This window comes from Haliotis rubra, unplaced genomic scaffold, assembly GCF_003918875.1.
Source record: "Haliotis rubra isolate DU_JTF1 unplaced genomic scaffold, ASM391887v1 Scf423, whole genome shotgun sequence".
NCBI classification, from domain to species: domain Eukaryota; kingdom Metazoa; phylum Mollusca; class Gastropoda; order Lepetellida; family Haliotidae; genus Haliotis; species Haliotis rubra.
Genome location: NW_025767106.1, coordinates 366,192 through 381,040, shown reverse-complemented (window position 1 = coordinate 381,040; position 14,849 = coordinate 366,192). Strand labels below are relative to the sequence as shown.

The following is a 14,849-nucleotide window of genomic DNA, read 5'->3' as shown; positions in this document are numbered from 1 at the left end:
GGCGTTGGCTGCGGCGCCTTCCTGCTGGATTGGACGGAGCAAAGTGCTCTGCGCGTTCCGCCCGTTACCACTCATTCCCGTGTCCTTTCACAGCTGTCCGCAGCCAGCTTCGGCTACTTATGCTACTGGCACCGCTTTGGCGTCACAGAGCTGGTTTCGGTAATTCTCAGGTTTCTGGCTCAGCCTCTGTGTTCTATTACCTTTCGCGACCGGACATTCTCACTCAGAGCGGGCCCCCACCCAAATCCACGGATTCAGTGGGTGGCTTGGCCTCTGTCAGGTCTAACCTCGAGGCGCGAAGAATTCCTGCAGCAGTTGCAGACCGCAATTCTGGCTTCGGTGAGGATTGACAAGCGTTCAGTGCGAGGATAGGTGGTCCGCTATCGCGGCGCTGGTGTTCAGATAGGGGATTGCAGATCCCTTTTCTGCGGATTTAGTCCGAGTATTGGAGTTTTGCAAGCTCGTTTGGAAGAAGGCCTGGCGGCCGACCATTAAGTGGCTTTACTCCACGCTATTTCCACTTTTCACACCTGTCGATGGTGCTCTTCTGGGGCAGCACCCTCGTGCAAAGCGCTTTCTGCGCTGGCGGAGCGGATTCGACCTGCTCTCAGGCGAACCAGTCCACCTTAGGATTTGTCGATGGAGTGCTCGATTGGCTGTCGATCCCACTTTCTCACACCTATCGGCTATTTCCATTCAGTTGTTGACCTGCAAGCTGTTTTCTGGTGAAGCTGTAACATCTGGTGCGTAGAGATTCGGCGATTTACATGCTATGTCGTCCAGACCAGCTGATTAATGTTCCCACGGATCGTGTCATATTAGCCTCCCGGTGCGACCGAGCCGAAGGTTTCCAGCTCCATGTGACGGCTCCTATCGAACTTCCTACTCTTACCCAGCCTTCCACGCCGGGGACCACTCCTCCTACGAGCACTCACCCGTTGGATGTCCGTAAAGGCGCTCAAAGTCTATATCAAGCGAGCGCGGGGGATCGTCACGGGTACCCAGCTGTTCTGTTATTCTGATGGCGGGAAGGCTGGTCTGCCAGCGAGCAAGCGAGACTTTGTCTGGCTGGCTAGTCTCCGTGTATTTGTGCGCTTATCAGGCTAAGGGCAAGCCTCCCCTGAGGGTTGAAGGCTCACTTTCGGTCAGGGCAGTAGCAGCCTCAAAAGCTTTGCATCGGCCCTCCCCATTGAAGAGATCTGCTCCGCCAGCTATTTGGAGCGGCCAAGCGCGTTTATCGCCATTATCAGCTCGATCGCATTCCGTAATCGTCGCGAGGCTTTAACCGTACTGTTCTCTCCAGTGGACAGTGTCCTGCCACCCTGACGAGTGAGTCTTGGTTTATTGGTTTTGTTTTGACGCTACTGTACAATAATTCCATTATTGACATGTCTGCTACTGTGTGCTCCTCAGAGAACCTGTACCCCTTTCGATTCTCACGGAGTTACTATATCGTTAGTGAGTGGTATTTTGCATTCCCCCTCACGGTGCTCTTATGTAAAAGCCACTTGGTGGGTGGGGATTCATTGACATTAAGCACTTCGTGCGATGTCTCATTATGCTAGAATTAGATCTTTGAGCACAATTCCTCCCTGTCAGTTCCCCTCCCATAATGCCTCTGCGGAGGCCGAAACTGGGACAAGTGACAGGTGAGTGTTATGGCGTCTGTTCAATTTTTTTCCATGATCACGATCGCTATATTTGTGTGTGCTTGGACGGAATTCCCTCCTCCTGGCCTCCGGTCTTTGGGAGTCTGTGTTTATGCATAATATGTACCCCAAGGGCGATCTCTCTGAAAAGAATTAACCAAACCTGCAGAGGTTTTCAATTCTTTGAAGAGAGTGCGATCTTGGGGTAGGGCCTCCATACTCCCGCAATTCTGTTCACTGATATATTCAGCAGAAGGAATGATGATCACGGGTCTAGGAGCCTACCCGTTGAATGCGCGTAGCTAAGGGGAGGTAACTCCATTGAGGTAGGGGCCGTATAATAAATAAAAGAGTTTATTTATTGTTCAATCTTTTTATTCAAAAAACATTGATACAACTGTCACAGGACATTTTTCAGCCGGAAAATGCATAATATGTACCCCAAGGACGACTCTCTTCAAAGAATTGAAAACCTCTGCAGGTTTGGTTAAATTTTGAAGTAATGATTTTAATTGGGCATATTTTGTATCCATGGATATTGTATAATGCCACCTATAGCACAACACAACCTTCAAGGCAAATCCTTTCTAGAAACGTTTAAAATGCATTTGAATTATACTTCTGTATTGCAATTTGGACTGAACCACATCATCGGAGCAAACAGCCTCATCATTTACAATAAGGGGTGGTGGAGTAGTCTAGTGGTTAAAATGTTTGCTCATCACGTCGAAGACCCGGTTTCGATTCCCCACATGGGTACAATGTGTGAAACTGTGATATTGCTGGAATATTGCTAAAGTGGCATAAAACTAAATTCACTCACTCATTTGCAATAAAAGACATGCTTGTCCTCCATTGTCTCCTCTATGATGCTTTGTTTAACGGTTAGACAGATGACACATTGTGAGCACCTGATCCATGTCAGCTCTAACACTAGATATAGGGTACAGGAGGCGTACAACACTATCTTTATAGTGCCTGATCCATGTTTGAGTCAGCTCTAACACTAGACATAGGGTACAGGAGATGTACAACACTATCTGTATAGTGCCTGATCCATGTTTGAGTCAGCTCTAACACTAGACATAGGGTACAGGAGGCGTATAACACTATCTTTATAGTACCTTATAACTGGCAATGGAATCCTGTATACAATGTCAACCGATCTGGTTTCAGGTTGGTGCGGCAACCGCCATTGGAGAGCAGCCAATCAAAGGTCTTATCAACCCCGAGGCCGGCGCCCGGATGGCTGTCGCCGAGTCTCTCACTAACCTCATGTTTGCCAGCGTCACAGATCTCAAGGTAGGACATTTTGAATGTTTCCAAAACAGACATCCAACAAATGGGAAGGCACTACTTTTTCCATGTTTTCTTTGCTTAGTAGTTCTTTCTCTGTGGTCTGATTCATTTTAGTTGACCGTAGAGATAGAAAACATTAACATACAAGCAACATATACCTATTGAGACAAGTCAGCCTTTTAGCAAAATGGCTCCATGATATTTCTTAAGAAGGGGGACAACTCTTGTACGTTTAGCTGAAAGAATTTTTTGACCACAGCAGCTTGATTTTACGGGGAGGGGTGGTCACCCATTGTGTTTTAGGGAAGGGGGTGGTTGGGTGTCAACAGTTTTGTACAAATGTAGTGGGGGTGGGGGTGTCAGCAATTTTGTACATAAAAATACAAAAAAAATTATAGGAAAGGGGAGGGTCATTGATTTTGTACATGACATGCAGGGGGTCACATTCACATTGTACATCCTTCTCCATAAAATCATCATCATCATCATCATCATCAACACACACCTCCCCACCCCACACCCCAGCCATAAATTATGAATGGTCCCTTATGTACAGAATAATGGGCTCCTGTTGTCATGCATAGGTTGAATTATCGACATTAACTTGCCTCGTAATTGTATGTTGTCAGCATTTGACAGAATACTTGACCAAATTTAAATGTATGCTTTAGAATGGGGATTTGTAAATAGGACTGTTTTTAAAAGAGTACTTAAAACACTAAATGAGGTCATACCTGTTCATAAACATATTGAAATAATAAACTATATCAGAATTATATGAAATTAAAATGAAACTGAAGTATAACCTTACATTTAAGTAAGGGTGACCATGATAAACCCTTACAGTCAAATTATGTGACTGTGTTACTGTATGATTCTTGTATTCCATTCTTCAACACGTGGGAGGCATGAATACACATAGGGAGAAGGCGACAATAAGTGTAGCACATATGCCCAATCTAGAAAGTATGTTTAACACCATCAGTGCACATAGAGTACCTTCCCTCCTCCTGTTGTAGCAGTGTGTGTGGACCCGTGAAGACCTGGGTTAGAATTGATCTTTAGTAACCCATGCTTGTCGTAAGAGGCAACTAACGGGATCAAGTGGTCAGGCTTGCTGACTTGGTTGACACACGTCATCATATCACAGTTGATCAATCAATGCTCATGCTGTTGATCACTGGATTGTCTGGTCCACATTTCGAGTTTCTACAGGCCACTGGAATTATAATTATTATACTAATATTTGTGTAGCGCTAATATCCAGCTCAGCATGTTCTGTTTAAACGTTCACCAGGACATCAAAGTGTAGGCAACACAGTTTTATTGCTAGTCATTCCACTCACTCACTGCAACTGGATGTGGAGGCCAAGCTGCCAGGAGAAAGGCTGCACTGGTTACGATGCATGTAAGGCCATGTGTGACCTGATGGGCAAGATCGGCATCGCTGTGGGCCGGAGCAAGGACTCCCTCAGCATGGCAGCAGCAGTGGGAGGAAACTGTCAAGGCACCAGGTGAGGCGACAAAGGAAATGCTCTTCAAACCAGTCAGTTTTTCTGACCAACATGACAGGAGTTATATTTGGAATTACAATTGCTTAGCTACAAATTTCAGTAATCTTGGTGTAGACAGATAGTGTCCGAGTCATCTGGCACCAAATCACCAGCACTTGTACTTTGTACTTCGCTAATATATGACAAATATTTGTTACATTTGACCACTTCTAGCTTTGTGCATTCATAGCAAGGCTTAGTGTTCACAATGTGTGGCTGAAGAGGTGTTCCATATTGTGTTTATATTTGTCTAGGATGACAGTGATCTAATGGTGTGGTGTTTGCCTCACTCAGTCATAGGCTTGATTTGACACCATTATGAGTTTGTTGGTGTACCAGCACATGAGGGTCTGCATCTTGCTCAATCTTCCTTACAAACTAAACTGACATTTGGCAGTACTGCTGGATTATTTTTGACCTGAAGTCACTCTCCTAAGGAACAGATTTTGAATACTGTAAACATACTTTTTTTCATTTGGTGCACATTTCGCGGAATTGACAGTTTAGACTACATCGCGCCGTCAATTATTACATGCAATCAGTAATTGCGGAACTGCCAGCTGTCTCTGAGGCCGCCACTAATAGCAATAAAAACATCCAGAGTGGCTTAACCTGTCAGGCGCTACGCATTATTGCTTACTCACAGGAAATCCCTTCCCTGCGCTGATATGTACAGTAATACGTTTACTCACGCGGAAGTATTAAGTACTTAGGAAGTGAGATGTGATGGTACTAGTATACTATATAAAGAGATGAAAAACACATCAGTCTTATGTTCCGAATTCTGACGATCTGGCATGGCATTGCAAATGTTAAAGAAAGCACCTACCATTAAGACACCTGGACTTCCAGACTTTTTGTGATTTCATTTTAAAATTGTGATATGCAGGAATAGATAAAAAATAAAATCTTAATGCTATCAATAAAAAAATACTGCTGTATTATTTCTTTCGAATTCGTTTCATGGTAATCTGTTTGTATCAAACCATCTGTCACTACAATTGGTCAAAATAGAGACATGTCGGGACATGTTAAGTGTGATTCTTTTATGCTACTATCAATTCGTCATTTTAAGATTCCCGTAGATGTCTGTCTTTAAACTTGATGTGTTATGGTAACAACTTAAGAAGGCGTGTGTAGAGTGAATGAATGAAAGGTTTATTAAGCTGTGTATAAATTTTTAAGCGGTAACATATTTTTACTTTTGAAAAGCCACGAAAAATAAAACCTGCATAATATATAATATCATTTACAGTATATTTTACAAAAATAAGATATTTTGAAAAGACACATAAAGGCTCATGTTTCTTCTTTTTAACAGGAGCGTTAGTGGTCTGCCTCCTCATCACGCTGCTTGTCCGGATGTCACAAGAACAGTGACCCTGACCTCAAGTGTCTCGGAGGAAGATAAAGGTCACATCTGCATATCAGAGTCAGACTTCTCCATGTGGCCCTTCTCAGACAAAATAAGCGTTAGGCTATACAGACATGAATAATTCTGACTTGTATTGATTGTGGTGTTAAGTATGTTATATCTTCAGATGAATATAGCATGTTGTGTATCATCAACTGAGGGATCGGTGGTCAGGCTGGCTGCCTTGGTTGACACATGTCCTCGGTTCCCAATTAGATCGTGCTCATGCTGTTGAACACTGGATTGTCTGGACCAGACTTCGATTATTTACAGACCGCACGCCACATAGCTGGAATATTGCTGAGTGCAGCGTAAAACTAAACTCACTGACTCACTCCACTGTCATCAGCTGAACCTTTGCATCGCCTTTGTCGCAAGTTAATGTTCATGTGTTCCACAAGAGGCTCCTCAGCAGTAAAATTACCCAGTTATTTTTTCTAGCTAGTCTTAGCAGCTATCCGTATATTTTTCAGTTTTGCTTAAGATTTATCCTGCCGTTATGAAGGAATTTCGTCATAAACAAAATATCACATGGATGTGTCAACATGCCTTATTTTATGACATTTACATACATGCTTAGCGATATAGGAAAAGAACTCGAGCAGTGTGGAAGAGTTCTCTGAGAATTGCTCCATCCACACTGCTTAACACCTTTATTACACACTCATGTTGTAACAAAGTATCATTCTTGTTGCAGTACCAGACCATGGGATTTACTGCAGTAACATTTGCTTATGCCAACTTATGGGGGAAAGATTGCACTCTTCATTTGGCAAAATCAGAATTAAGCATTAGCAGTGCTGCTTTTCAAGGCTTAGTCACAAATTAGGAGATCAGGAAACCAAATCTGATGTGAAAGAGCAAGAAAATGACATCATTTGGCGTTGTTGTCTAGGGTGAACAAATCTGATGGTGAAGAGCAAAGAAAATGACTCGGTCACAGGTCACAGATATTAGCAGTAAAACTTGCAAACAAGCTCCCTTACATGCAGAACTGAGGTATTGATCACAAAGTAGTTTATGATGGCTAGATATTGTACAGTTGTCTGTATGGATATAGGTTATTAACTGATGTTTGAGATGTGGTTTTATGTATCACAACATATTTTAGGTTTCTGAAATCTTGAACAGATGCGGCTGTTATCACGTGAACCTGAGTAATGGCGTGACCTTAGGTGGGTCTGCCCTGGCACAGTGCTACAACCAGATCGGGGATGGCGTGTCGGGGCGATCCTACAACCCTGAGCTCTTGGTCTGGCCTTCAGAGTGATGCAGACCCTCCTCGAAGGTAGGTCATTGTCAGACTAGACATGTTTCAGGCTGTCAACTATCCAATGCTGCAGTCAGACTACATAATTGCGGGCACATAATTAATTTCAAATGATGCGTTTAGATTTAGATCAAATTTAGAGCTATTATAATTTCGTTATATACCTCTGATTTTCCAACACAGTATGTTTATCTCCTAATTATTTCCATGAATGGCCTAATATGTTTAAACTTAAACAGCTATTTTCAATAAAGAAAACAAAACATTTCAAAAACCTTGCTAATTTTTTAAATGCCTTGTCAAATGAACTGAAATTGTAAAAGTGTGCTGAAATTGTAATTTCATGAAATCCCTTGAAATTTTAGGGAATACATGAAATCCCTGGGGGTAACGAAATCACTGTCTCTTAGGCATTGCGTGAAATCCCTGGTTTCACACATTCCCTGTAACATATTTACAGTGGAAACCTGATAAGTAAAATTTCAAGGGACTCGCCAAAATTCTTTACTTATCAGGTATTTTTCTTATCCAAACTTATCGAACCCTGCAAATGTCAACCATATGCGTGTATGTGGATACAGCAGAATAACATAAAACATTTGTAAGTAATATGACATGTTTTATTCCATAAAATTTCATTAAGTTTAGTTAGTTTAGTAACACATTTATAATACAATGTAATAAAACGTCAAACATAATCAAACAAAATTGCGAGATTGCTCAGACATTTTAGGCAGTTTCCACTGTATGTATGTCCATCTTTTTTTAAACCAGATCCTCGTCCACTACTAGTTGATGAGGCTTCAGTTTTATGAAAAACGCACAATGAGCTAATGGAGTGGTTTTGTAGTAAACCAAGTTAACTTGTCAGATTCAGCTCTGGAAATATAAAAATACTATTAAAATATCTGATGGATTTATTACACCAACCATATCACATAGTATTAATATGAATTACACATTAATATGATGTAAATGGAACAGTAGCTACAATTAAATGCAAAAGTATAACTGGTCATATTACAATATATACTTACTGCCTCAACAAATTGCCATGATATAAAGTCAATATATACAACATATACACCTGTAACTTGTTATAGTTGGGCTTATGCTTCCTCAGTGAACTATAGAATTTAGTACTTTATTGTGTCCGAACCAGGATTCGAACCCACACTCTCGGAGTCAAGCATCTAATTGCCAGCACATACAGTCTAACCCACTCAGCCACCACAGCTGACTTTGTGTGGTTGAGTAGGTTAGACAGCTGACTTAATGTCCTGGCAATTAGGTGCCTGCCGAGTGTGGGTTCGAATCCTGGCTGAACTCAAACCCAACAAAAGAAGAACTAGAATCTGTAGTTTACTGAGAAAGTGTAATCCCAAATATATCATGTGTTACATTTGACACTTTCTGAATGGTATTGTGTATTCACTACATATACACCTTACCACTGTGTGGCAATGAGCTGGCAGCAACGTAGCGGTCAATACTAAACAGGATAACTGTCTTAACCTACAGATGGTAAACAATAATTTCCCACAAGCAACAGGAAATGGTCAATAAACTAAAAGGATGTCCAATAATCTTTTCATATGTAGTCACTCAATCTTAAGCGGCGGTCACATCGTGCGGACACGCACGTAGTTGACTGTAGTGGGGGATGAACATAGTAGATCGTATTTGACCGTAGTTAAATGTAGTTAAACGTAGTTAAGTATAGTTCAACACAGATCACCATATTCTTCTTCATAGAGATCGTCCTTGGGGTACATATTATGCATTTTCCACGCTGAAAATGTCCTGTGACAGTTGTATCAATGTTTTTGAATAAAAAGATTGTACAATAAATAAACTTTATTTATTATCGGCCCCACCTCGTGGAGTTACCTCCCGTTAGCATCGCACCAACTGGGTAATCACCTAGGCCCATTATCATCATTCCTTCTGCTGTCACTCACATATGTAAGGCGTGTTAGATGTGTAGAAACAGCTGTATTCTCCAAGAGAACTTGAAAGAGATATGTCTGAGACACCACCTGTATGTATGGTCTTTATTTTATGTCCTTGAAAGGAACAGTAAAGCTTAGCGGTCGGTTGTTTCATAATTGTGACTTTGTATTAATTAATTTCACGCTATCTTTCCGTGGTTTACGCACATGTTGCTCTGCCATGGCGGGAAGTTTAAGCGTGCGATGGTTTGTAATATTGCATTATTGAACCAACTATTTCTTCCATTGGGTAGCCTTCCGCGTATTTTCAATCTTTTATCGTGTGTATATTAGCTGCTGGTCGTCCTTGCGTTAGCTACATGCTTAGTGTTTGCTTTCAGGCGTTTTCCTCCTGTTAACGCTCTGTGGTCAGAAGAGCATTCCAAGAAGCTGACCGCCATGACAAATGTATTGTCTGTCTGGAAAAATGCGGACCATATCTCGAAACCTGTGGAAATATGTATGGGGTTTTCCCGAGCCCAGAAGAGAAGAGGCCGATTTTCTCTTTTATAGAAATCTGCGGAGCGAGGAGAACGGACCCAGGTCCCCATCAAAAGCAAAAGCCTGCGTAGGCAAGGCAAAAAATCAGCCAGTCGCCTTCTCTGCGCTCCTAGTATAGCGGTTTTGACATGTCGTTAGTGGTAAAGATGTTCCAGCAGCCACGCACCGGACTTCGATGAGGTCCATGGATTCATGAGGAGGCGGTTGGAGGGCTCCGCGGGAGTTCCTCGCATGACCTCTGGCGTGGAAGTGAGGAGAGTCTGGGGGTGAGATCCCCGAAAGCCCGGCTCGATCCCTCGACCCTGAGGCGTCCTGTAGACCCGTTGCCTCTGGCCGGGTCGGGCCTTCGGCACCGCCCTGAGGGGAGGCAAGCTCCCAGTCCCCTCACCGAGGAGTTGGCGCGCAGGGTCCGTTGAAGATTCCTGGGGTTCTGGTCCCTCGCCGATCCCCCCCATGAAGCGGAGGCACCAGTTCTGCCTGGTCTGCCTCCAGCGTCTGCGGACGAGGTCTGTGTCTTGCGAGATGGCGGTGCGGCGTGCTCTGTCTGCTCCTCCCTCTCTTCTGTGCCTGGTGCTAGGCCGCCCACGGTCGAGGTTCGGGTCCTCTTGGCGAGGGAGACAGCCTGCGGTTTCGGGCAAGCAGACTTTGTCTACGCTGGCTGGTTTAGGTGTATTTGTGCGCAGCTTATCAGGCTAAGGGAAAGCCTCCCCTGAGGGTTGAAGGCTCACTCGGTCAGCAGTAGCCACACCATCAAAGCTTATGCATCGGCACTCCCCATTGAAGAGATCTGCTCTGCCGCTATTTGGAGCGGCCTAGCACGCTTTATTCGGCATTATCAGCTCGATACACATTCCGTAATCGTATGAGCTTTGGCCGTTCTGTTTTCTCCAGTGGACAGTGTCCTGCCACCCTGACCCGAGTGAGTGTTGGTTCATTGGTTTTGTTGGCGCTGCTGGTCAATACTGAGTTTTATTGACATGTCCGCTAATGGGAGCTAAATAACCTCATTTCGATCCTCTACGAATTATTTAGGTCGGTTGTGGCGTTTTGACATTCCCCTACACGGTGCTCACTAATCGACACACAAGGTGGGTGGGGCTTTGTTTACATTTAAGCACCATGTGCGACTTGATATCTCGCGAACCTCTGAGGTCGTCTTTAAAGTACAATCCTCCCTGTCAGTTCTCCTCCCACAATGCTCTCGTGGAAGTGCGAAACTGGGACATGTGACAGGTGAGTGTTATGGCATCTGTTACATTTTTCAATTGATCGATAGCTATTTGTATGTGCTTGGACAGAATTCCCTCCTCCCTGGCCTCCGGTCTTTGGGAGTCTGTGTTTATGCATAATATGTACCCCAAGGACGATCTCTATGAAGAAGAATTAACCAAAAACCTGAAGAGGTTTTCAATTCTTCCGAAGAGAGTCGCCCTGAGGTAGGGCCTCCCGCCTCCCAAATTCTGTTCACTGATTTATTCAGCAGAAGGAATGATGATATATGGGCCTAGGTGATTACCCAGTTGGTGCTGCTATGCGTAACGGGAGGTAACTCCACGAGGTGGGGCCACCGTATAATAAATAAAAAAGTTTATTTATTGTACAATCTTTTTATTCAAAAACATTGATACAACTGTCACAGGACATTTTCAGCGTGGAAAATGCATAATATGTACCCCAAGGACGACTTTCTTCGAAGAATTGAAAACCTCTTCAGGTTTGGTTAAGTTATAAGCATACTTTAAACTTCAGCAAACCCAGGATTAAGCAGTGGTTAGAACAAAAACAATTTCAACATGTTCAATATATCTCTACGGTTAGCTTGAATGCCAAGACCGTACTAGTACCGTAGTTTGAACGTGGTTGAACATGGTTGACCCTAGTTCTCCCTAGTAGACGGTAATCGACCCTACTGCACTGTTGACTGTAGTACACTGTGGTAACATGGCACTACGATTTACTACTACTTCCAACCTACTTCACCATTTCAGTCTAGTTCACCGTAGTGGCACTGCGGTGAACTGCGTTCAAATGATTACGGTCAACAACGTTCATGACCGTAAGATGTGACCGCGGCTTTAATCTACATGCATTCACTCATGTAGTTAGTGATATTTTTGCAGTGATTTATAGGTAGATTTGAGCATAAATTTAGTTAAGAATAATTGACAGAACTTCAAAGCTTGTAAAATATCTAAACATCTACAGTCCGTTTGAGTCAGAAACGGACCGATGAATTGCAAATTTTATCATTGTACAAAATTGCCACATAAATATAAATAGTACACATGTTTATCATTTACTAATACCCAACAGCTTTCTTATATTTGAAAATTTTCCGGACTCCACCAAAAAAGGTGTTTAAGAAACTATCATCATTGAAAATGCAAAAGTTGTTATCTGTTGCGGCGGGGTGAAACCGCAGAAGCGGAACAGCCACTATCTCGTCGTGCACGGGATACACATGCCTGATAAAAAAAGAAGTTGAATGCTGACGCGGAAACAGTTGATGATTAAAGTGTAATGATTTTTCCGTGCTGAAGCCGAAAGGGCAAACCATTTTATGTCATTAATAAATTCGTGGCGGGCAGCAAAAGCTTAAGGAGTATCAGCAAGGGTACTGACAAATGTTCTGGAACACAAACATTGTGAGGGTGATGCTTGAAGCAGGTAGGGTCGTGGTCAAAATCACACAAATTAAAACATTTGGACAACTTTCAAAGAACCTTGTAAGGCAGTCTATCAACAAGCTCTATTCTGAAAACAAATACATGTCGCTGAAAATTTTAAAAAGCATTTGAAGCAAGAACACAACCTCAGAGTATCAAAGTACACACTGGCGACTCTTACACTCTTTCGGGTATCACTATAAGAAAATTTCAGGGGAAAATGGGTCAGTACTCTGTGAACGCCCTGATGAACGCTTGAGAAATAATTTTCTCAGGGTTATAAAGAAGAAGCGAGGAAGGGTTCGAGCCAGTGTAATTTGACGCCACCTAGGTCAGTGCCTCAACACCGCCAGCAGTCAGTGGGTACCCGATGGGGTGATAAGGGGTCACGTGAGAAAGCTGCCTCTAGGGAAAGGAGAGAGACTAATCATTCTCCATGCTGGTTGTTCCAGCAAAGGCTTTCTCCCAGGCTGCTTAATTTGGTATTCAGGGCAAAGTCCACAGATAACAGAGACTACCATTCCGAGATGAATGGTGTGGTTTTCCTCTCGATTGGGTTAAAACAAGTTGGTACCAGCTCTACCAGAAAGTCTTTATCGTAATGGACAATGCCCCATACCACAGCGTGCAGGACCCCGACAGTAAAGCCCCGACATCGAACAGTCTAAAAGGTGATATGATATCATGGCTCGACAAATTTCAGATCGCATCGACCTTCAAAGGCAACGGCCTCAGCTATATGAGATCATAAAACCCACAAAGGTGAACCTTTCTACAAAGTTGACAGTTACATAAAAAGTAAGGGTCACGATATTCTGCTGACTTCCACCCTATCACTGTGACCTTTAACCCCATTGAAATGATATAGGTATTGTCAAAGGAGATGTTGCCAGATCAAACACAACTTTTAGATTACGTGGATCGAGAGGTTTGGGTTAGGAATCCCTTTAACAAAAATCACGACTGAAACTTGGCAAACTGTGTCTACAAGGTAGCTAACGCCATTGAACAAGGTTACTGGTCTCGGGATGGGTTACAACAGGCAACTGTGGCACCACTTGTCATCCCCTTTAAGTCGCGGACTATGACACTCACGACGGACGAGGAACCGACAGGTTTCCCGGAATAGATTTTGAGATGTCCCCCGCCATGACTGGCTGTTCCGCTTCAAGCGGTTTCACCCTCGCCACGACATATAACAACTTTTCCGTTTTCAATGATGATAGTTTCTTAAACAACTTTTTGGTGGAGTCCGGAAAATAATTTTCAAATATAAGAAAGCTGTTGGGTATTAGTAAATGATTAACATGTGTACTATTTATATTTATGTGGCAATTTTGTACAATGATAAAATTTGCAATTCATCGGTCCGTTTCTGACTCAAACGGACTGTAAGTATACTTGTATGCTAATTGTGAATGACTTGTTTATAACTCAAGTTCTATTTAAATTGCAAATTAGTCTAAATGAGAAATAGATCTAATCAATTAATGACTATTAAATACACAGACATATGAATGCATAAGTAGGAGCCAAAACACAAACTAACCATATATACATAGAGAGAGAAATCCTCAGCCACTTGGTCTCCAAGAAATGCAAACTATTTGCTGAGCAAATTATATGGAACAGCTGACTTGTAGGAAAGGGAGTATCTGACCAACTGCTTGATGAAACAAAGCTGAGTTGTAGGCAATTGGACTTGCATAAAAAGGAGATAGAAAAGGGCAGACAAAGCAATGCTCTTGTCAACAGAGTGAATGTGGCTATTGTGAAGTTAGTAGTTATGTAAGTGCTGGGGTAAATCTATTGCTACTTTCTGTGTACTGCTCAAGTGATGGCAGCAAGTTTAAAACAGGCACCTGAAAGAGACAAACAAGACAAATTAAAAGATGTTACTAAAATATTTACAAAGCAGTAATAACATCTACTCAGTTACATGGATGGATCGACGGGTGGGTGGATGATGGAAAATGATGGAAAACCATTATCCATCTGGATACTATGCATTATCTCCCTTGTATTATTCCTGGAAATCAGCTGTGATGTTTAATGTTTAAAATGTTTGATATTTAAAACTTTATTAGTGTGCATTATCTGGTTATGTTTTCAATGGAAAGTTCTCCACTACGTGTTTCAGAGCGGCTTGTCACGGCGGGTCATGACGTGAGTGACGGTGGGCTGATCACCTGCCTGCTGGAGATGGCATTTGCTGGCAACTGCGGCATTGACGTCAGTTTACATACTCTTGAGGATGAAGGTGAGGCACACAGACTTTGTTGTGTATAACAGTATGAAACATTAGGTGTATGTCTAACACAACAGTCACTGCAAGTCGTAGTTTAAACGATTTATTGAAAGGATGTCATCCATTGTTGTCTATTACAAACTGACAGGCAATTTTTTTTTAAATGTGATTTGATAAACTTATTGATTTCTTAAAAAATAATAACTCTTTATGTGTTAAGAAAAAAGTTTATGCTTCAAGAATGTGCATGAAAGTGAT

General features: G+C 42.5%; 1 protein-coding gene across 1 annotated transcript in view; it reads left to right on the top strand.

The window, feature by feature from the left end:
* LOC124288742 (phosphoribosylformylglycinamidine synthase-like) overlaps positions 1-14,849 on the top strand; it is a 198,754-nt gene that overhangs the window by 170,383 nt on the left and 13,522 nt on the right. The window contains 1 exon segment of the mRNA XM_046725271.1: positions 14,484-14,603. Within this exon segment, the coding sequence (XP_046581227.1) occupies positions 14,484-14,603 (120 nt within the window).